This window comes from Tachyglossus aculeatus, chromosome 11 (genome assembly GCF_015852505.1).
Source record: "Tachyglossus aculeatus isolate mTacAcu1 chromosome 11, mTacAcu1.pri, whole genome shotgun sequence".
NCBI classification, from domain to species: Eukaryota; Metazoa; Chordata; class Mammalia; order Monotremata; family Tachyglossidae; genus Tachyglossus; species Tachyglossus aculeatus.
In genome coordinates, this window is record NC_052076.1 from 51,954,587 (window position 1) to 51,975,487 (window position 20,901).

At 44.0% G+C, this 20,901-nt stretch overlaps 1 protein-coding gene across 4 annotated transcripts in view; it reads left to right on the top strand.

Annotated features, from left to right (window-relative positions):
* Positions 1-20,901, top strand: part of PMFBP1 (polyamine modulated factor 1 binding protein 1) — a 136,452-nt gene that overhangs the window by 79,613 nt on the left and 35,938 nt on the right. For 3 of the 4 annotated variants that reach the window (XM_038754056.1, XM_038754058.1, XM_038754059.1), the window contains exons 1-5: positions 1,609-1,646; positions 2,989-3,072; positions 8,259-8,405; positions 17,643-17,885; positions 20,520-20,750. In XM_038754056.1, the coding sequence (XP_038609984.1) occupies positions 1,626-1,646; positions 2,989-3,072; positions 8,259-8,405; positions 17,643-17,885; positions 20,520-20,750 (726 nt within the window). In that variant the 5' untranslated portion in view covers positions 1,609-1,625. Of the gene's footprint in view, positions 1-1,608; positions 1,647-2,988; positions 3,073-8,258; positions 8,406-17,642; positions 17,886-20,519; positions 20,751-20,901 lie in introns of those variants that run through there. The other variant, XM_038754057.1, reaches the window with a different exon arrangement.

Consider the following 20,901-nt stretch of genomic DNA (forward strand, 5'->3'; position numbering starts at 1 on the left):
CATTTTCCCTGACAAAATAGACTTCAGTCAATAGTCAAATCCATCCTAATTCTACAACTTAACACGTTTGTGTAATGAATTATCAATATCCCACTGTCATCAATAGAATTGATTTTTAAATGCGATTTCTGGAAGGTTTGGTCATTTTTAAATATGGCAAATACCTTTTTTCTGGGGGATTTCCCTTTTCTTCAGCTTGTGAAGTCCTTGAAGTTTCCTTAGGTACCTGGCATTGGGGATCAGTTTTAGCTTATCACTTGTGCCAATGGATTCATTCTTCTTTCTCCTTTCTACAGCTCTCAATTCAGAACCAAGATTGCGTTATTGTTAAACATTGGATTGATACTAAAGTTCAATAAGTTACATGAAGTTGCTTTAACAGTGCTTGGAGTGTCCCCACTTAACTGATATAATAATAATAATAATAATAATGGCATTTATTAAGCGCTTACTATGTGCAAAGCACTGTTCTAAGCGCTGGAGAGGTTACAAGGTTGTCCCACATGGGGCTCACAGTCTTCATCCCCATTTTAGAGATAAGGGAACTGAGGCCCAGAGAAGTGAAGTGACTTGCCCAAAGTCACACAGCTGGCAATTGGCAGAACCGGAATTTGAACCCATGACCTCTGACTCCAAAGTCTGGGCTCTTTCCACCGAGCCACACTGCTACTGACCATTCACTTAGCCATTCAGATCATTTGCAGATGCCAGATGGGAATAATATTACTAAAGAAACATTTGTCATGCAGATATCATTGCAGGTGAATCCTAAAAATTAAAGCTAATCTGAAAGTCTTGAAATTTAAACCTGATTTTTACCTGCATCAAGAGTACGAAACCCAGCAATTACCTCCAGAATTTATATGTTTTAAACCTAAGAAAAATCTGAAACCTATATCTCCACTCTAAAAGACATTGATCAAAAAATCCATTTTCTAATATTTAGTCACAGGTGGTCCAGCTGTGGGAAACTCAATTGTAAACTAACTCTAATTCCTACATTAACCCTTGATCTAACCTGAGTGGGGTTTTTAGCGATGGGGACTCTAACCACTTGATAGCAATTTTTGGAGGGGTCAGTGATTAGACTTTGTCATCCCCCGGACTTTAGGTATTGAGTTTTGTGTAACGTGTCATTTCCACTTGGAAGGAAGACAGAAATTCAAATCGTTCCTGGAAATAAAGGGAGTTTACAGCTGGAAGAAAAGAAGCACAGCTGCGCCTGGGCTTAATAACCAGTAACGGCTCAAGTTTTAAACGTTATCTTTTATCTCCCCCAGTACTTAGAACAGTGCTTGACACATAGTAAGTGCTTAACAAATACCACAATCATTATTATTATCAACACCCTTAGACTATGAGGCCCAAATGAGTCACATAGTAATAGTTTAATAAATACAACTATTATTATTATTATTAGAAACTTCATGTTGTGTCCTTATCGCCCTTGTTGACTTCTGCCCATTCTCAATAGCTCCGTGACCCTTACCGTTACTCCATAATGTACTTCCTTTGCCTTAAGCTTTCACCCAATCAGAATCCAACTTGAGGACATTCTAAATTCTGGACATTGAGGACAGAATCCCCAATATTCTTTTTTTTTTCTTCGCCTGTGTGAGCTGGGGATGTGTGTTTTGTTACAAAAAGTGAGTATTTTAATATTTTCTCACTCCCGGGACTGTCCGGCTGGTAAGTGACTGGTGGGAATTTCAAATAATCTTATAATTCTAAACCCGTTTTATGAGACAGGTGGCTTATTTGTAACACATCCCACGCAGTGTGGTTTTAAATGGCGCCTGTTTAAATCGATCTCCCCTAATGTTTACTTACAAAAATAGCGATACCGCCATTTTTATTTCTTAAAGCCCTTTCATCTAGTATTTCACCAAGGCCATCAGATCCTTTTCAATTGCTAATAGCAGTGAACTCCCAGGAGATGGTTGGAGCTTTAGAAACCCAAGATAGAGTAGAGAATACGGTCTCAGTTTGATCTTCCTCCTTCCAAATCAGGCCTAGCCAAGCATCGTTCAGTTTATTATCCTAACATCCTTTGAACGTTTGAAAATTTAGGATCCTGTCTTTGGGTCTGTGGCCATAGATGCTCCAGAGACTGCTGACAGGCTCAAGGGGAAGAGCTTTGAAGATATCTTCTGGATATGAAGGGGGAGTGAGTTCCAAGTGGCGGTAGAAAGCTTGAGCAATATACATTTCATTCATTCAATCGTATTTATTGAGCGCTTACTGTGTGCAGAGCACTGTACTAAGTGCTTGGGAAGTACAAGTTGGCAACATATAGAGACGGTCCCTACCCAACAGTGGGCTCACAGTCTAGAAGGCTGAATAGGCTGATGGTGGGAGAGGAGAGAACACAGTACAGTGAGTAGGTTAATGAGAGGAACAAAATTGCAAGCTAGGGTTTAGTGGGAGAAGAGAGTGAATAAGAGGGAGCGAGCTGAGCGAATGCCTTCAAGTTGACTGTCAGGAGCTTCTGCTTGAGAACAGAAATGGGTAACCATTGGAAGATGGTCTGGAAAGGGGAGAGACTAGAGACAGGGAGAAAGAGGTGGGCTCAGCTTAAAGAAGCAGTGTGGCCTACTGGAAAGAGCATGGGACTGAGAGACAGAGGACCTATGTTCTAATCCCGGCTCCACCACTCATCTGCTGTGTGACCTTGGGCTCTGTGCCTCAGTTCCCTCATCTGTAAAATGGGGACTCACTGTTCTCCTTCCTACTTAGACTGTGAGCCCCATGTGGGACGGGGACTGTGTCCAACCTGATTATCTTGTATCTACCACAGTACTTAGTACAGTGTCTGGCACATAACTAGTACCAGAAAAAAAAAACCTCTTGTAAGCCACTCATGTTGGTTTTACAGGTTGAGGAGAGAGGATAGAAGAGAGCAATCCATGTGAATAACAGTGTGTATATACATATATATATATATATATATAAATTAATATATATAAATTAAATCATGGACTATTTCAGGAGCGTGATCAGGCCCAGACAATGCTGCAGATGAGAAGAGAACTAAAGATTGCAGAGGAAGATCTAAGGAAAGTGAAAGATGAGGTGAGATGGAGAACCTTACTTGTATTTAATGATGGCTTGTTTAAGCAACATGATTCACACTGCCAGGAACAAGTAGAAATGTGCTGAGAGCAAATGAACACTCTTAGGTTTCTAGGCTCCAGCTCTTCCAGCATCTTCGGCATGACCTAGTGGAAAGAACACAGGCCTGGGACTAAGAGGTTCTAATCCTGGTTCTGCCATTTGTCTGCAAGTGACTTGACCTTGGGCAAGTCACTTAACTTTTCTCTGCCTCAGTTTCCTCATCTGTAAAAGTGGGGATTAAATCCTACTCCCTCCCACCTAGACCGTGAGCCCCATGCAGGACAGGGAATGTGTCTGACCTGATAAACTCGTATCTATCCCAGCACTTACAACATTGCCTGGCACCTGGTAAGCACTTACCAAATATAAAAATAGTAATAATAATAATAACCTTCAGCTCCTTGATCGCATAGATTTAATTTAGTATTATCCGGAAGCTTAGCGATCAATGGCTTACGACTCTGCCAAAAAATTAGCAACTAATGAGATTTTAAGAAGCAGTAACATTGGAGGGGGCATGGTGGGCTTCAAAGCTAGCAGCAAACAGGGTCCTTGAAATCTGCCTGACCATTTGCTGATTATCTGCTCTGTGGAATCAATCAGTAGTATTTACTGAGCACTTATTGTGTGCAGAGCACTGTACTAAGCACTTAGGAGACTACAGGACACTAGAGTTGGTAGATATGATCCCTGCCCATATCCCACTGCTTAAAAGCAGAGAGTTCTCTATGATCGAGTCTTTGGAAACAAGGTTGACATTGAGGTAGGGCAGACCTGGAAATAACCAGAGAAGCATTCTCCAGTTGATTAAAAAGACAGCCTCAACCATGCAAATGCTCACAACCAAGTGTCTGCTGAGTTATTCCTTTATGACCAAACTTGAGTTATATAATAATAATAATAATGGTATTTATTAAGCGCTTACTACGTGCCAAGCACTGTCATACATAAACCCTCAACTCAGAAGGCTTCACTCTGGCCAGATTGCCAGTGGTTTGGACCCTCATAAAATTGGATTTAGAGTATATCCAAAGCGGCGCAATAACTGCTCTTCTTAGTCGGACCGTCCAGTCTCAACTCAGACATACTGAGAAAATATTTAACTTTTTTGGCTAAGGATGAGAGCTTCTTTGTTTGTTTTTTAAATCGTGCATACCGTATCTGCCATTGAAGGTATCAAGAAGCAAACGCATAACAATCTTTTTACGGTGAGTTGTAACTTTTTGTTTTTCTTTTCAGAATCAGATTAGTATGTTTGTGCTCTATTTTTATTTTTCATTTTTCTTAATTGTTCGACAGATATGGATATCATAAGGAAAGAGTTATTAAGTCATAGCCCTGGGCAGGGCAGAGGGGAAAAAAGAGACGCTTGTGTAATTGGACACTTCCCTGAGTTATTTGGCATTCAGAAGGTTTCCCAGAAATACTGCCAGCCCAACTGATTTATTCCTTTGTTGCCTTTTAGTACCTGGATTTTTTTCCCCACTTTACAGTTTAATTAGGTTAACACATTGCACTGTCATTAAAGGGATTTCATTATCTCAGGATCTCTCTCCTCTTCTGTTTCCCCTGTCCCTTGCTCCTCACATCCAAAGGGATTTTACCGGATGGTAACCGCCAATGCCCTAGCCCCGAGCATGTAATTACCATCAAGACAATTTCCAGATGCTAACTTAGAAGGCGTGTGCATGAGGCTACCACGGGGAATGGAGCACAGAGCTGGTCTATCATCTTTAAAACGAAGACCTTGACCTCACTAGTGGCAGCGTCTTGATTCTCGCCCATAAGGCCCTTGTAGCTTAAGTTATTTGAGACCTCAAACACCAGGTTCTTGGAACAAAACAAACCACAATCCCAGCCCTGGTCTGGTTCCTCAGGTTATAAAGGCCCTGGTTAATAATCAGGCTCACAAGAGGCTGGGCTGTCCTCGGTAAATTCCCCAGAGATTTGAGTTCTGACCTTGTTAGGTCATCATCATCATCAATGGTATTAAGTGCATGCTGTATGCAGAGCACTGTACTAAGTGCTTGGGAAAGTACAATATAACCCAGTTGGTAGACACGTTCCCAGCCCACAGTCAAAACTGCTGAGTAAAGAGGTCACCGGGTTTAGTGGAATCAACTGTGAGGCAGAAGTTTCTATGATCTAGATGGGGCCCTGCCACTGACTCAGTGTATGAACGGTAGTTCGCCTCTCTGCTCCTCCCCCTTGACCTCTCAGCAGTCTGAAATCAATCAATCAATCATATTTATTGAGCGCTTACTATGTGCATAGCACTGTACTAAGCACTTGGGAAGTACAAATTGGCAACATATAGAGACAGTCCCTACCCAACAGTGGGCTCACAGTCTAAAAGGGGGAGACAGAGAACAAAACCAAACATACTAACAAAATAAAATAAATAGAATAGATATGTACAAGTAAAATAAATAGAGTAATAAATATGTACAAACATATATACATATATACAGGTGCTGTGGGGAAGGGAAGGAGGTAAGATGGGGGGATGGAGAGGGGGACGAGGGGGAGAGGAAGGAAGGGGCTCAGTCTGGGAAGGCCTCTTGGAGGAGGTGAGCTCTCAGCAGGGCCTTGAAGGGAGGAAGAGAGCTAGCTTGGTGGATGGGCAGAGGGAGGGCATTCCAGGCCCGGGGGATGACGTGGGCCGGGGGTCGATGGCGGGACGGGCGAAAACGAGGTACGGTGAGGAGATTAGTGGCGGAGGAGCGGAGGATGGAGGGTGCGGGCTGGGCTGGAGAAGGAGAGAAGGGAGGGGAGGTGGGGGGGCGAGGTGATGGACAGCCTTGAAGCCCAGGGTGAGGAGTTTCTGCCTGATGCGCAGATTGATTGGTAGCCACTGGAGATTTTTGAGGAGGGGAGTAATATGCCCAGAGCGTTTCTGGACAAAGATAATCCAGGCAGCAGCATGAAGTATGGAAGTATGAAACACTGTGGACCATCCTTTTCTCCAGAAAACATTATCTAACCTCGGTTTCTCTGACACCATCCTCTCCTGTTTTGCCTCCTATCTCCCTGGCAACTCTTCTCGAGCTTTTTCACTGGCAACGGAGGCTGGTAAGTGTTCCTTAAACTGTGCCCACCCCTTTCTTCCTTCCTCCAGTCTTTCCCTTCTCTGGCCCATACTTCGCTCTGATCCGATTGATCAGATTGATTGATACGATTGATTGATTGATCCCAGGGTCATTTTTCTAAAACATCGTGCTGCACGTGTCACCCCTCTCCTCAAAAACCGACAGTTGTTGTCCATTTCTCTCCACATCAACCATTCATTCTTTCATTCAATTGTATTTATTGAGCGCTTATTGTGTGCAGAGCACTGTACCAAGCGCTTGGGAAGTACAAATCGGGAACATATAGAGACGGTCCCTACCCAACAATGGGCTCACAGTCTAGAAGCAGAAACTCCTGTCCATTGGCTTTAAGGGTCTCAGCTTCGCTTCACTTCTCTGCACCTCAGTTACCTCATCTGTAAAATGGAGATTAAGACTGTGAGCCTGATGTGGGACAGGGACTTTGTCCAATGTGATTAGCTGGTATCTACCCCAGCGTTTAGGACAATGCCTGGCACATAAGTGCTAACAAATATTCATTCATTTAATTATTTATTAATTGAGCGCTTACTTTGCTCAACGTCCTAAGCACTTGGAAAAGTACAACGGACACATTCTCTCCTCACAACAAGCAAATACCACAGTTATAGTTATTATTACGCTGCTTCTTCACCATGACTGACTCTCAGCACCTCCGCATTTTGCCATCAGCAAATCAATATTGTATGAGAACCTGACTAAGCACTCTCTCTTCTGTAAAATGGGGTTAACATCCCAATAGCTGAATGGTGAAGATGAATTGATTGCGTGAATTAAGCCCTCAAAGGCTTCAGCAGTAGACACTCTACTTAGGTTACAAAACACAGGTAGGAATTTTAGCTGTTGACAAGTAAGCTAAATCAATCAATGTTATTTACTGAGTGCTTCTTCTGTACAGAGCACTGTACTGAGTACTTGGGAGAGTACAGTACAACAAAGTTGTAGAGAAGCAGGATGGCCTAGTGAATAGAGAATGGACCTGGGAGCAAGAATGTCCTGGATTTTAATTCTGGCTCCACCATTTGTCTGATTTGTGTCCCCGGGCAAGTCATTTCACTTTTCAGGGCCTCAGTTACTTCATCTGTAAAACAGGGATTAAGACTGTGAGCCCCATGTGGGATATGAGCTGTTTCCAACTTGATCTTGTATCCACTTCAGCCCTTAGTACAGTGCCTGTCACATAGGAAGCACTTAAAAAATACCATTTAAAAATAATTTTTAAAAAGTGAGCTTACCGTCTAGAGAAGTAAAGTCCTGCTTTGTCTTCTAACACTCAAGGCCACGGCTCCTCATGTATTACTTTATTTCTACATGTTTATTCTATTTATTTTATTTTGTTAATATGTTTTGTTTTGTTCTCTGTCTTCCCCTTCTAGACTGTGAGCCCACTGTTGGGTAGGGACCGTCTCTATATGTTGCCAACTTGTACTTCCCAAGCGCTTAGTACAGTGCTCTGCACACGGTAAGTGCTCAATAAATACGATTGAATGAATGTTTATTCTATTTATTTTACTAATATGTTTTGTTCTCTGTCTCCCCCTTCTAGACTGTGAGCCCACTGTTGTGTAGGGACCGTCTCTATATGTTGCCAACTTGTACTTCCCAAGCGCTTAGTATAGTGCTCTGCACACGGTAAGCGCTCAATAAATGATTGAATGAATGAATGTTTATTCTATTTATTTTATTTTATTAATATGTTTTGTTTTCTGTCTCCCCCTTCTAGACTGTGCGCCCACTGTTGGGTAGGGACCGTCTCTGTATGTTGCCAACTTATACTTCCCAAGTGCTTAGTACAGTGCTCTGCACACAGTAAGCGCTCAATAAATACCATTGAATGAATGAATGAGTTCTTGACTAACAGCTCTCCATGTAACTGCTGCCAGGGCAAAGAATCAAGAGTTATTCTCTAGTTGCAGCTGCACAAATCAGGGCTAAAAGCATTTTATGAAAGATCCCAGAAAGCCAGATTTGCCAAACCAACCAGGATGTTGTTTGACGATTTGTACCATTGCTCCATCCTGCCTGCTGCCTGTCTAGCTGACGGAGAGAGACAGAGAGGTGAGCGGCCTGAACGAGGAGCTCCAAAACCTGCAAGAAGGGCTGAGAAACCTGCAAGCCCTCAGGAACAAGCAGGAGAGAACCGTGGAGGAGCTCCAGAATGAGAGGGAGAAGAGCGAAGCTCAGGTGAGGAGACCAACCAGGTCACCAGAAGGGCCCCTAGTCCCCTCTTATCTTCTTCTAACGGCAGTAATTTTCCCTCCCAACATCTCCGCCTATTGTAGCTGATTTTGCCACCTGATCCCTCCCCATTCCCACTGATGAAACTGAACTGCCAAAACCTGGGATCGAAATAGGTAATCCCCTGGAGCAATACTGCACTTATAAGCCCTCTCTGTTCTTCTCCTGGTGCTTTCAGAGTACATTTCATCCTAAAAGGGTCTCACGCCTTCTTACAAAACAGCTATAATAATAATAATAATGATGTTGGTATTTGTTAAGCACTTACTATGTGTCTTAGCTCTCGGGTAGATACAAGGCAATCAGGTTGTCCCATGTAATAATGGTGGTATTTGTTAAGCGCTTACTATGTGCAAAGCACTGTTCTAAGCACTGGGGGGAATACAAGGTGATCAGGTTGTGCCACTTGGGACTCACAGTCTTAATCCCCATTTTACAGATGAGGTAACTGAGGCACAGAGAAGTTAAGTGGCTTGCCCAAGGTCACACGGCTGACAAGTGGCGGAGCCGGGATTCGAACCCATGACCTCTGACTCCCAAGCCCACACTCTTTCCACTGAGCCACGCTGCTTGCCAGGGCTCACAGTCTTCATCCCCATTTTACAGATGAGGTCACTGAGGCACAGAGAATAATAATAATAATGATGGCATTTATTAAGCACTTACTACATGCAAAGCACTGTTCTAAGCACCGGGGAGGTTACAAGGTAATCAGGTTGTCCCATGGGGGGGCTCACAGTCTTAATCCCCATTTTACAGATGAGGGAATTGAGGCACAGAGAAGTGAAGTGCCTTGCCCAACGTCACACAGCTGACAAGTGGCGGAGCCAGAGTTAGAACCCACGACCTCTGACTCCCAAGCTCGGGCTTTTTCTACTTGTACTTCCCAAGCGCTTAGTACAGTGCTCTGCACACAGTAAGCGCTCAATACTATTGATTGATTGATTTTTCCACTAAGCCACGCTGCTTCTCATAAAATCAGGCTCCACAGGGCGGAATAAAAAGACAATTTATTTTTTTTCCCCTTTTGGGATGCTTCTAGGTTGTATTAACAGGAGAATGACCTGGGAGGGCCAGGAAGTAATACTTCCCCTGTAACGGACAATAGTCGGGTCACTGTTAAGAATGTTTGGGTTAGTTTTGATAAGCACATTTTAATAGAGATGAAGAAGATCCAAGGGAGAGTTTCAGTCGATTAATCAGCAGTATTTATTGGGCACCTGTGTGCGGAGAGCACTGCACTGGGCCCTTGGGAGACTGTTGTAGACGTGAGCCTTGCCCTCAAATCTAAGGCAGGGAGAAAGATGCTGAATATAATGAACAGGATGGATGAAGAATGAAACTGGATATGTAGATTAGAGAGTACTCATATGCACTGAAGTGGTACAGGTGAACTTGAGTACACTAGTATATAGTTGGTGCAGGGGCACTGAGGTGGAAACGGGGATGAAACCTTCCGAGAAGGTAAATTAATCAGATTTTATTTCAGAAGTGCTTTGATGATGGGGAGAACTGTGGTCTGGTGGAATTGATTAAGCACTTATTATGTGCAAAGCACTGTTCTAAGTGATTGGCAGAGTATGATGAAGCGGATGACACAGTCCCTGATCCAGAGAAATGTATAATCTAGTGAAGTGGACAGAAATATGAATAATAATGATGATGGTATTTGTTAAGGGCTTGCTTTGGGACAAGCACTGTGCTAAGACTGGGGTCGATAGAAGATAATCAGGTTGACCACAGTCCCTAGTCCCCCTTGGGGTTCACGGATAAGGAAAGTAAGACACAGAGCAGTTAAGTGGCCTGCCTGAGGGCACCCAGCAGAGCCAGGACTAGAAACCTAGTTCTCTGATTCTCTTCCTCCCTTCAAAGCCCTACTGAGAGCTCACCTCCTCCAGGAGGCCTTCCCACACTGAGCCCCCTTTTTCCTCTCCCCCTCCCCATCCCCCCTACCCTACCTCCTTCCCCTCCCCACAGCACCTGTATAGATGTTTGTACAGATTTATTACTCTATTTATTATACTTGTACATGTTTACTATTTATTTTGTCAATGATGTGCATCTAGGTTTACCTCTATTTATTCTGATGACTTGACACCTGTCCACATGTTTTGTTTTGTTGTCTGCCTCCCCCTTCTAGACTGTTGTTGGGTAGGCCCTACTGAGAGCTCACCTCCTCCAGGAGGTCTTCCCAGACTGAGCCCCCTCCTTCCTCTCCCCCTTCTCCCCTTCTTCATCCCCCCACCTTACCTCCTTCCTTTCCCCACAGCACCTGTATATATGTTTGTACATATTTATTACTCTATTTTACTTGTACATATTTATTCTATTTATTTTATTTTGTTAATATGTTTTGTTCTCTGTCTCCCCCTTCTAGACTGTGAGCCCACTGTTGGGTAGGGACCGTCTCTATATGTCGCCAACTTGTACTTCCCAAGCGCTTAGTACAGTGCTCTGCACACAATAAGCGCTCAATAAATACGATTGAATGAATGGATGAATAGGGACCATTTCTATATGTTGCCAACTTGTACTCCCCAAGGGCTCAGTATGGTGCTCTGCACACAGTAAGCTCTCAATAAATACGATTGAATGAATGAAGGGGGAAGGAGTCCGGGTAGGAGGATAGTGGATACAGCACGGGCCTCCCTCAAGTGCTTAGTACAGTGCTCTGCACATAGTAAGTGCTCAATACCATTGATGATAATTAGTCAAAAGGACCTGGGTTTGTTTGTTTGTTTTATGGTATTTGTTAAGTGCTCACTTTGTGTCAAACACTGTTCTAAGCACTGGGATAGACACAAATCAACCAGGTTAGACACAATCCCTGTCCCAAATGGGGCTCCCAGTCTACATAGGAGGGAGAACAGGAGAACTGAGCCACAGAGAAGTTAAGTGACTTGCCTAAGGTCACACAGCAAGCAACTGGCAGAGCCAGGGGACTGTGCTCTTTCCACTAGGCTATGCTGTACTTAGTTCTTGGGAGAGTACAAGGTTATAGAGAAGCAGTGTGGCCTAATGGATAGAGCATGACCCTGGGACTCAGAAGAACCTGGGTTCTAATCCCAGCTTTGCCACTCATTCATTCATTCAATCGTATTTATTGAGCGCTTACTGCGTGCAGAGCACTGGACTAAGCACTTGGGAAGGACAAGTCGGCAACATATAGAGACGGTCCCTACCCAACAGTGGGCTCACAGTCTAGAAGGGGGAGACAGACAACAAAACAAAACATGTAGACAGGTGGCAAGTCATCAGAATAAATAGAAATAAAGCTAGATGCACATCATTAACAAAATAGAATAGTGAATATGTACAAGAAAAATAAATAGAATAATAAATCTGTACAAACTTGTATACAGGTGCTGTGGGGAGGGGAAGGTGGTAAGGAGGAGGAGAGGAAAAAGGGGGCTCAGTCTGGGAAGGCCTTCTGGAGGAGGTGAGCTCCAAGTAGGGCTTTGAAGGGAGGAAGAGAACTCGTCTGTTGCGTGACCTTGGCCAAATCACTTAACTTCTCTGTGCCTCGGTTACCTTATCTGTGAAATGGGGATGATGACGACAGTGAGCCCCACGTGGGACATGGACTGTATTCAATCTGATTAGCTTGTGTCTACTCCAGCGATAGTACAGTATCTGGCACGTAGTAAAGCACTCAACAAATACCATATTTTTAAAAAAAGAGTGTGAGAAAGGGGTTAGAGGTGGGAGAAATGAGAGCAAGGCATAGTGAATAGGCTAGCTTGAGAGAAATAAAGAGTGGGAGTTGGGTGTAGTGAGAGGAGAGTCATTAAGTAAGGAGGAAACTGAAGGAGTATCCTAAAGGCTAATTAGATTGCAAATGATTAGATTTTTGTCTCCTAGTCTTTCCCCATTCAATTGCAAGAGATTATGCCTTTCTTCTTCTTCTGTCCCCAAGCACTTAGTGTACTGCTCTGCACAGAGTAGGCGTTGAACAAATTCTGCTGATGGTGATCATTAAAGAGATAAAAAATAAACAGTAAAGGAGTTAATTTTGTTTAGCCAAGGGAATAGGGTGCTAAAAGGGGCCAACTTTGCATAGTAAGAGCTTAACAAATACCTCCTGGCCTGGAATGCCCTCCCTCCACACATCTGCCAAGCTAGCTCACTTTCTCCCTTCAAAGCTCTACTGAGAGCTCACCTCCTCCAGGAGGCCTTCCCACACTGAGCCCCCTTTTTCCTCTCCTCCTCCTCATCCACCCTGTCCTACCTCCTTCCCCTCCCCACAGCACTTGTATATATTTGTACAGATTTATTACTCTATTTTACTTGTACATATTTACTATTCTATTTATTTTGCTAATGATGTGCATATGTCTATAATTCTGTTTGTTCTGACAATTTTGACACCAGTCTACGCGTTTTGTTTTCTTGTCTGTCTCCCCCTTCTAGACTGTTAAGCCCGTTGTTGGGTAGGGACCGTCTCTATATGTTGCCGACTTGTACTTCCAAAGCGCATAGTACAGTGCTCTGAACACAGTAAGTGCTCAATAAATACAATTGAATGAAGGAATGAATAAAACGAACGCAAAGAGCATACTAACCAATTAACATACAAACCAACTGACCACTCCAAGAACAAAACAAGAGGAAATTGGCTCAAGTTGAAGGAAAAGAGTGTGGTTAGACACAACACAGAATGTATTGGGGAAGCAGCGTGGCTCAGTGGAAAGAGCCCGGGCTTTGGAGTCAGAGGTCAAGGGTTCAAATCCCAGCTCCACCAAAGCTGTGTGACTTTGGGCAAGTCACTTAACTTCTCTGTGCCTCAGTTACCTCATCTGTAAAGTGGGGATTAAGACTGTGAGCCCCCGCCGTGGGACAACCTGATCACCTTGTAACCTCCCCAGCGCTTAGAACAGTGCTTTGCACATAGTAAGTGCTTAATAAATGCCATCATTATTATTATTATTGGCTTGATTAAACACCCAAATAAGCTAAGAAGGAAGGCTTTGGAATCGTCAGCTCTAGGGATGTTTCAAAACATGATTGATTCATACCTCTCTCTGGTGTTTCAGGTACAGACTAGCCAGAGGCAGGGGTTTGGGCCCAGTGACTTCTGGAGAACGCTTCATAATAATAATAATAATAATAATAATAATAATGGCATGTGTTAAGTACTTACTATGTGCAAAGCACTGTTCAGGTTGTCCCACGTGGGGCTCACAGTCTTAATCCCCATTTACAGATGAGGTAACTGAGGTTACAGATGGAGTAACTGAGGCCCAGAGAAGTGAAGTGACTTGCCCATAGTCACACAGCTGACAAGTCATGGAGCCAGGGTTTGAACCCACGACCTCTGACTCCAAAGCCCGTGCTCTTTCCACTGAGCCACGCTGCTTCTTGCTCGTCGACTCTCTGTCCAAGCACTAATCACGTGACCATCAATTCATCTCCAAATTGTTTGATTTCCCTAACTCCGCAGTGAGGTCGCAGTAGAGGCCGATGAAATATTCATGGCTTTCATGGCACGGAATGAAACTCCTCAATAGAAGGGCAACGGGAAATGGAGTGATGCCTTTGGGTTACTTTTCTTTGGCAAATATGCAAATGAAAGAGAGACAGGATCTGTAGCAGAGGTTAAAAAAAAATAACAGCTTAACCTCTTCTGAACAGATAAGAATAAATAAGTGGAAAGGCATCAGACTCAGATAGATGGGTCTAGGCATTCATCCAAGTCTCCCAAATCTGACTTGGAACAGAACTGTGTCATGGGGGAAGGGAGGAGGAAGAGTATGGAATACCCATTTCCAGCCTTCTCTGTATTATTCCATTACGAGCTGTAGACTTTCAGCAAGAACACATCCTCCCATCCAAGAAAGCTCTTCGTGTTGACCCTGGAGGCAAGTCTTCTCTTTTTCCAACAGAGACTCAAAATATTGGTATTTGAGCATTTACTATGTGCAGAGCACGGAAAAGTACGAAAAACGGTATAAAATGGCTTGTTTGGATATGCAGAAGAGGGAAGGATTGAACTCACATGGAAAAACCTTGGATTAATCCGAAAGACTCATATACGATCCCTACAGCCCTAAAGATTTCGAATGTAGCTTTTACTAACCAATTAATCAATGGTATTTATTGAGCACTTACTATTCATTCATTCAATCATATTTATTGAGCACTTACTGTGTGCAGAGCACTGTACTAAGCGCTTAGGAAGTACAAGTTGGCAACATATAGAGACGGTCCCTACCCAACAGTGGGCTTACAGTCTAGAAGGGGAAAACAGAACAAAACATATCAACAAAATAAAATAAATAGAATAAATATGTACAAATAAAATAAATAAATGGAGTAATACGTGCTAATAATACTACATGCAGAACACTGAAGTAAGTGCTTGGGAGAGAACAGTACAGCATGGCTCAGTGGAAAGAGCACAGGCTTTGGAGTCAGAGGTCATGGGTTCAAATCCCCGCTCCGCCAATTGTAAGCTGTGTGACTTTGGGCAAGTCACTTCACTTCTTTGTGCCTCGTTTACCTCATCTGTAAAATGGGGATTAAGACTGTGAACCCCCCGTGGGACAACCTGATCACCTTGTAACATCCCCAGCACTTAGAACAGTGCTTTGCACATAGTAAGCGTTTAATAAATGCCATCATTATGTGTTTACAGTCTATTGAAGGCTTGTGTTGCTGAACGCCAGGTTCAACATCTAGGCAGACATATGGCCCCAGGACTTAATTTGTGCCAGGGTTGCCAGCTGGAATCAGTGCCACTCCTAGCTGGCATTTCAACTGTAAAAGTTGAACAGTCTGTATTGGAAATCGGTAACATTTGCCAAACTGACCGTTCTTTCAGATAAATTTCTTTTGATTGAACAGCATCGATTCAGTAAAATATATCATCTAGTGGAGAGGGCCCAAGAGTAGGAGTCAGGAGACCCGAGCCTGAGTCCCAGCTCCACCACTGGCCAACTGTGTGACCTTGGGCAAGTCACTTAACCTCTCTGGGCCTCTGTTTCCTCATTACAAAATGAGGATAGGATAGATTGTGAACCTCTGCCGCTCTGTGTCCAGTCTCATAACCCCGTATCTACCTCAGCACTTTGCACGTAGTAAGCGCTTAATAAATGACATGACGCTGGGTTTGTATTATTGCAGAACCCTACATTAGAGAAAACTTACAATGTCATATTTGCCCATTGTCCACCACCGCCGCATGCAGGTCCGCGACTGCTTCTTCTGAGGCTGCATCATGCCGAATCCAGACAAATGCGCTTTGTCGGAAGAACATTCCCTGATTCTGCTGTGGCTTTCTATCCAAAACATGGGAGTGAACAAATGCGTTTTGGCAGAACTGAGTGTAACCTGGGTTCTAATCACCTGCTCTGCCACTTGTCCGCTGGATGACCTTACTCAAGTCACTTACCTTCTCTGGGCCTCTGTTACCTCATCTGTAAAATGTGGATTAATACCGTGAACCCCATGTAGGACAGGAATTGTGTCCAACCTGATCTAACCCAGCACTTAGAACAGTGCCTGGTACAAAGTAAGCGCTTCATGAATGCGATTTTAAAAAAAAATATGAGTTAAGCACTGCATGTGTCCTGCATTCAGAGAGCTCCCATGCTAATGAAGCCAAGCTGTTAACACCCAGGTGAGGGGGAAGTTACCAGAAACTAGTTTTGCATTTTTTTAAGTGCTTCCTCATTTCGTTCTTTAAGTGATAGAACAGTAGTGATTTTGGGGTCCTTGCTAATGTTCCACCAAAACAGAAAATCCCTATATTGACAACTTTTTCTCCAACTATTCATTCATCAACTATTCAATCATACTGATTAAGTGCTTACTATGTGCACAGCACTGTCCTAAATGGTGTAAGGCCCTAAAATTATAATCCACTTTCCTATAACATGTGTTTTCATTCTACATTTTGGATAGAATTCTTTTGGTGAATTTGGGAATTTTTTTCCTACAACGCATCTGCAGGTAAGGTGATGTGATGTTGGAAGAAACGGTTGTTCACGTTTATATGTGGTATTGATCAATGCGTGAGAATGTATCACAGGTCTTCCTTAATGTGAGGTTCCTCAAGAATGTAATTCTCACATAATTGGAGATCTGGCCAGGCAAAGATCTGGAATTGAACTCAGCAATGTGTGATTGAAGAATCCCAGATGAATACCATCATCATCATCATCAATCGTATTTATTGAGCACTTACTATGTGCAGAGTACTGTACTAAACGCTTGGGAAGTACAAATTGGCAACATACCACTGTGCCAACGCCAGTCCCTGACTCCCCAGAGCTGTGTCTGGTGCCATACATTGGTGCCATTTTTTTTAATGGTATTTGGTAAGTGCTTACTATGTGCCATGCACTGTATTAAGCATTTGGGGCAGATATAAGTTACTTAGGTTGGACAAAGTCCATGTTTCACAAGGGGCTCACAGTCTTAATCCCCATTTTACAGATGAGGTAACTGAAGCCCAGAGAAGTTAAGTGACTTGCCTGCGGGCACACAGCAGACAAGTGGCAGAGTCGTGATTAGAACCCAGGACCTTCTGACCCTTGGTCCCGGGCTCTATGCACTAGACCACTCTGCTTCTCAATTGGAAAGAACTTTTACTCTCGAAAATGGGTGGAGCGGGAAAGGGGAGGGACTCCGGGTTCAACTCATGACCATGGAGGAGTAGGGGACGGAGGGAGCGGGGACAGGAGAGGCGACCCAAATCTAGATTGTCACACTTTGGGGACCGGGGAGTGAGGGAGAGAGGAGGGAAGGAGAAGACAAAGTAGAGAACGGAGAAATATCAGACTTGATGACAAAGAGGAATGAACAACAGAGATCATTTGAGGCCTGGACAAAGACAAGCTTCAAACTACCGGAAAAGAAGGGTATTGTAGCCGACGCAGACCTCTAATTTCCACTGGGCAGTAGGTAAGTTACCATCGGATGCAAAAATCAGCACCCGTCAGATGTGATTGAACCCTGCCACGCAACCAGCCTGATTCCACGTTCCTCCTGGATTGAAGGTCTAATCGGTCCGAAGAAAAACATCCGGAGCCCGGTGCAGCTGAAAGGAAACGTATATTTTGCAGAAAGCAGTTGGTCTGTGAAAGTCTCTGCAGAAGGATATCATTGCTGCACTTAGATTTTGTGAAAGATTTCAATGGCCACATCTTCAAAGCCTTTTTGATTTGCTGTTTTGTATTCTAGTGTCAGGAGCGAAGGGCAGGATTCCAACTGCTGCAAGAAGAACTCAGTTCCTCTAAGCAGGCCCACCAAGCACACCTCAGTGAGCTGAGAGAGAAAATGCTACACCTTCAGCAGAAACTGGCACTGTGCACAGAGGAGTTTCAGACTTCTTACTATTCACTCCTGCAGTACAAAACCATCCTAGAGAAGCAGACCTGTGACCTGGAATTCCTCCACCAGCGCTGTCTGATGAAAGAAGAGGAGGTAGGGTTTACATCTGCCATGAAATGCACACCAGTCCAAACCCCAGAGAGGGCTAGAGAAAATCAAGCATTAATGACCAGTGAGAAATACAATACGCCCTGCCTCTCTTTTCCGCTCCTTGGTGCTTGGTTTTCGTGGGAACCTGCTCCAACAGAAAACTCCAGGTGTATGTGGCGAGGACAGGTCCTGGCGTTTTCTAAGCTTAGATGCTTGGGGAGCTAGAGAAAGGGAAGGAAAGAATTGATGTAGGTGAATGGAGCCAGTGCCAATTTTGTAAGATCAAACGGGAGTTCCACAGGCCTCGTGGTTTTTCTAGAACGATTCAGAAAGGATGGAGTCATTGAGAGGACTGCTAATCAAATCAGAAATCCAAATCAGATAGCGTTATCCCAGTTTGGGCAAGAGAACGAAATACGATTCCAGATGGTAGGCCTAGTAATCCTATAGAGAAGCAACATGGCCTAGTGGCAATATCACGGGCTTCGGAACCAGAGGACGTGGGTTTTAACCCCAGTTCTGCACTTGTCTGCTGTGTGACCTTGGACAAGTCATTTCACTTCTCTGTACCTCAGTTACCTCGTCTGTAAAACGGGGATTAAGACTGTGAGCCCCATGTGGAACAACCTATTTACCTTGTATTTACCCCGGTGCTTAGAATAGTGCTTGGCACATAGTGAGCACTTAACAAATACCATAATTATTATTATTACTATAGATTCCCAAACTGGGCTTACCTGAGCACAGAGAGGCAGAGGCATAAAGATTGGAAATTCCCCTCCCTGCTTGAAACAAGGGGAATGGATCATTCTAAAGCTAGATCTCAACTCGGTGAGATTTCATTCACTCAAATGATGAAGTCTACTGTACAGAGAGCCAACTTAGACCAGGGGATGTTGACTTAACCATCAGATTCCCCATTTGGACTCAGAAAACGGGGGACTCCTAACAAGAAAAAGGCACCATGTCCATTGGGAACTAAGCTCCTGTGCTCTCTGAAAGCAGCATGGCTCAGTGGAAAGAGCATGGGCTTTGGAGTCAGAGGACCTGGGTTCTAATCCTGGCTCCACCACGTCTGCTGTGTGACCTTGGGAAAGTCACTTAACTTCTCTGAGCCCCAGTTACCTCATCTGTAAAATGGAGATTAAGACTGTGAGCCCCCCGTGGGACAACCTGATCACCTTGTATCCCCCCCAGAGCTTAGAACAGTGCTTTGCACATAGTAAGCACTTAACAAATGCCATCATTATTTATTACTTATTTATTTATTACTTGCCCTTACCTGGGGGTGGATGCAGGAGATGTCATAGGTTGGTTGACATTTCCTCTCTGGAAGATGGAATTACATTCCATCCCAGGAAGATGAGAGTAACTGTGTTTCGTGCTTTCTGGATAAAATTGTCACAGAAACTCAAGGTATTATTCCTCTTCCCTGACACACTCTAGACTCCTTGATCAGTTTCCAGGTTAATGAGGGTTAATATCAATCTGTCAATAGTACTTTTCTTAAATGGAATTTTTTAAGTACTTACTCTGTGACAGGTACTGTACTAAGCTCTGGGGTAGATACAAGCTAATCAGGTTGGACACGGTCCACATGAGGCTCACAGTCTTAATCCCCATTTTACAGAAGAGGTAACTGAGGCACAGAGAAGTGAAGTGACTTGCCCAAGGTCACACAGCAGACAAGTGGCAGAGTCAGGATTAGAACTCAGGTCTTCTGATGCCTAGGCCTGTGCCCTATCCACTAGGCCAGTGCTTTATTAATAATGATAATAATAATGGCATTTATTAAGTGTTTACTATGTGCAAAGCACGTTCTAAGCACTGGGGAGGTCACAAGGTGATCAGGTTGTCCCACGGGGGGCTCACAGTCTTCATCCCCATTTAACAGATGAGGTAACTGAGGCCCAGAGAAGTGAAGTGACTTGCCCAAGGTCACACAGCAGACAAGTGGCAGAGTCAGGATTAGAACTCAGGTCTTCTGATGCCTAGGCCTGTGCCCTATCCACTAGGCCAGTGCTTTATTAATAATGATAATAATAATGGCATTTATTAAGTGTTTACTATGTGCAAAGCACGTTCTAAGCACTGGGGAGGTCACAAGGTGATCAGGTTGTCCCACGGGGGGCTCACAGTCTTCATCCCCATTTAACAGATGAGGTAACTGAGGCCCAGAGAAGTGAAGTGACTTGCCCAAGGTCACACAGCAGACAAGTGGCAGAGTCAGGATTAGAACTCAGGTCTTCTGATGCCTAGGCCTGTGCCCTATCCACTAGGCCAGTGCTTTATTAATAATGATAATAATAATGGCATTTATTAAGTGTTTACTATGTGCAAAGCACGTTCTAAGCACTGGGGAGGTCACAAGGTGATCAGGTTGTCCCACGGGGGGCTCACAGTCTTCATCCCCATTTTACAGATGAGGTAACTGAGGCCCAGAGAAGTGAAGTGACTTGCTACTGTGTGCAGACTTGTACTTCCCACTGACTTTCGCTTCCCAAGCACTTAGTCCAGTGCTCTGCACACAGTAAGCGCTCAATAAATACGATTGAATGAATGAATGCAGAGTGCTGCGTTAAGCACTTGGGGAAACCTTTTCCTAGTCTTGCCTGATTGGTGTTGCCACACTAACAGGTGACAGTCTATGAAGAAATGATGGAGAATCGTAAGGAAGAGTCCAGTGAGCTGCAGGAGAAGCCACAAGAGTCTCAGGGGCAAGTCATCGTGGCAGAGAGCAAGATCTGCTCCTTAGAGGACAGCTTGGTTCTGTACAAGAAGAAGTATCAGACTGCTCTGACCAGAACAGGGCTGCTGGAAGGCAAGATTAAGAGCTTGGAGGAGGAACTAATGGACATAACTGGCCAGGTAGGATGTGGCCATACCCATTCCCACCCTTCCCCCTACAAGTGGAGACTTTGGAATTGCCTCTCTTTGCTCAGGAGATCTGAGTGCATATAAATCTGAGAAAATCTCCTCTTCCACGTTTGAGAAAACCTGGGTTTCCTGAAGCCTCTCG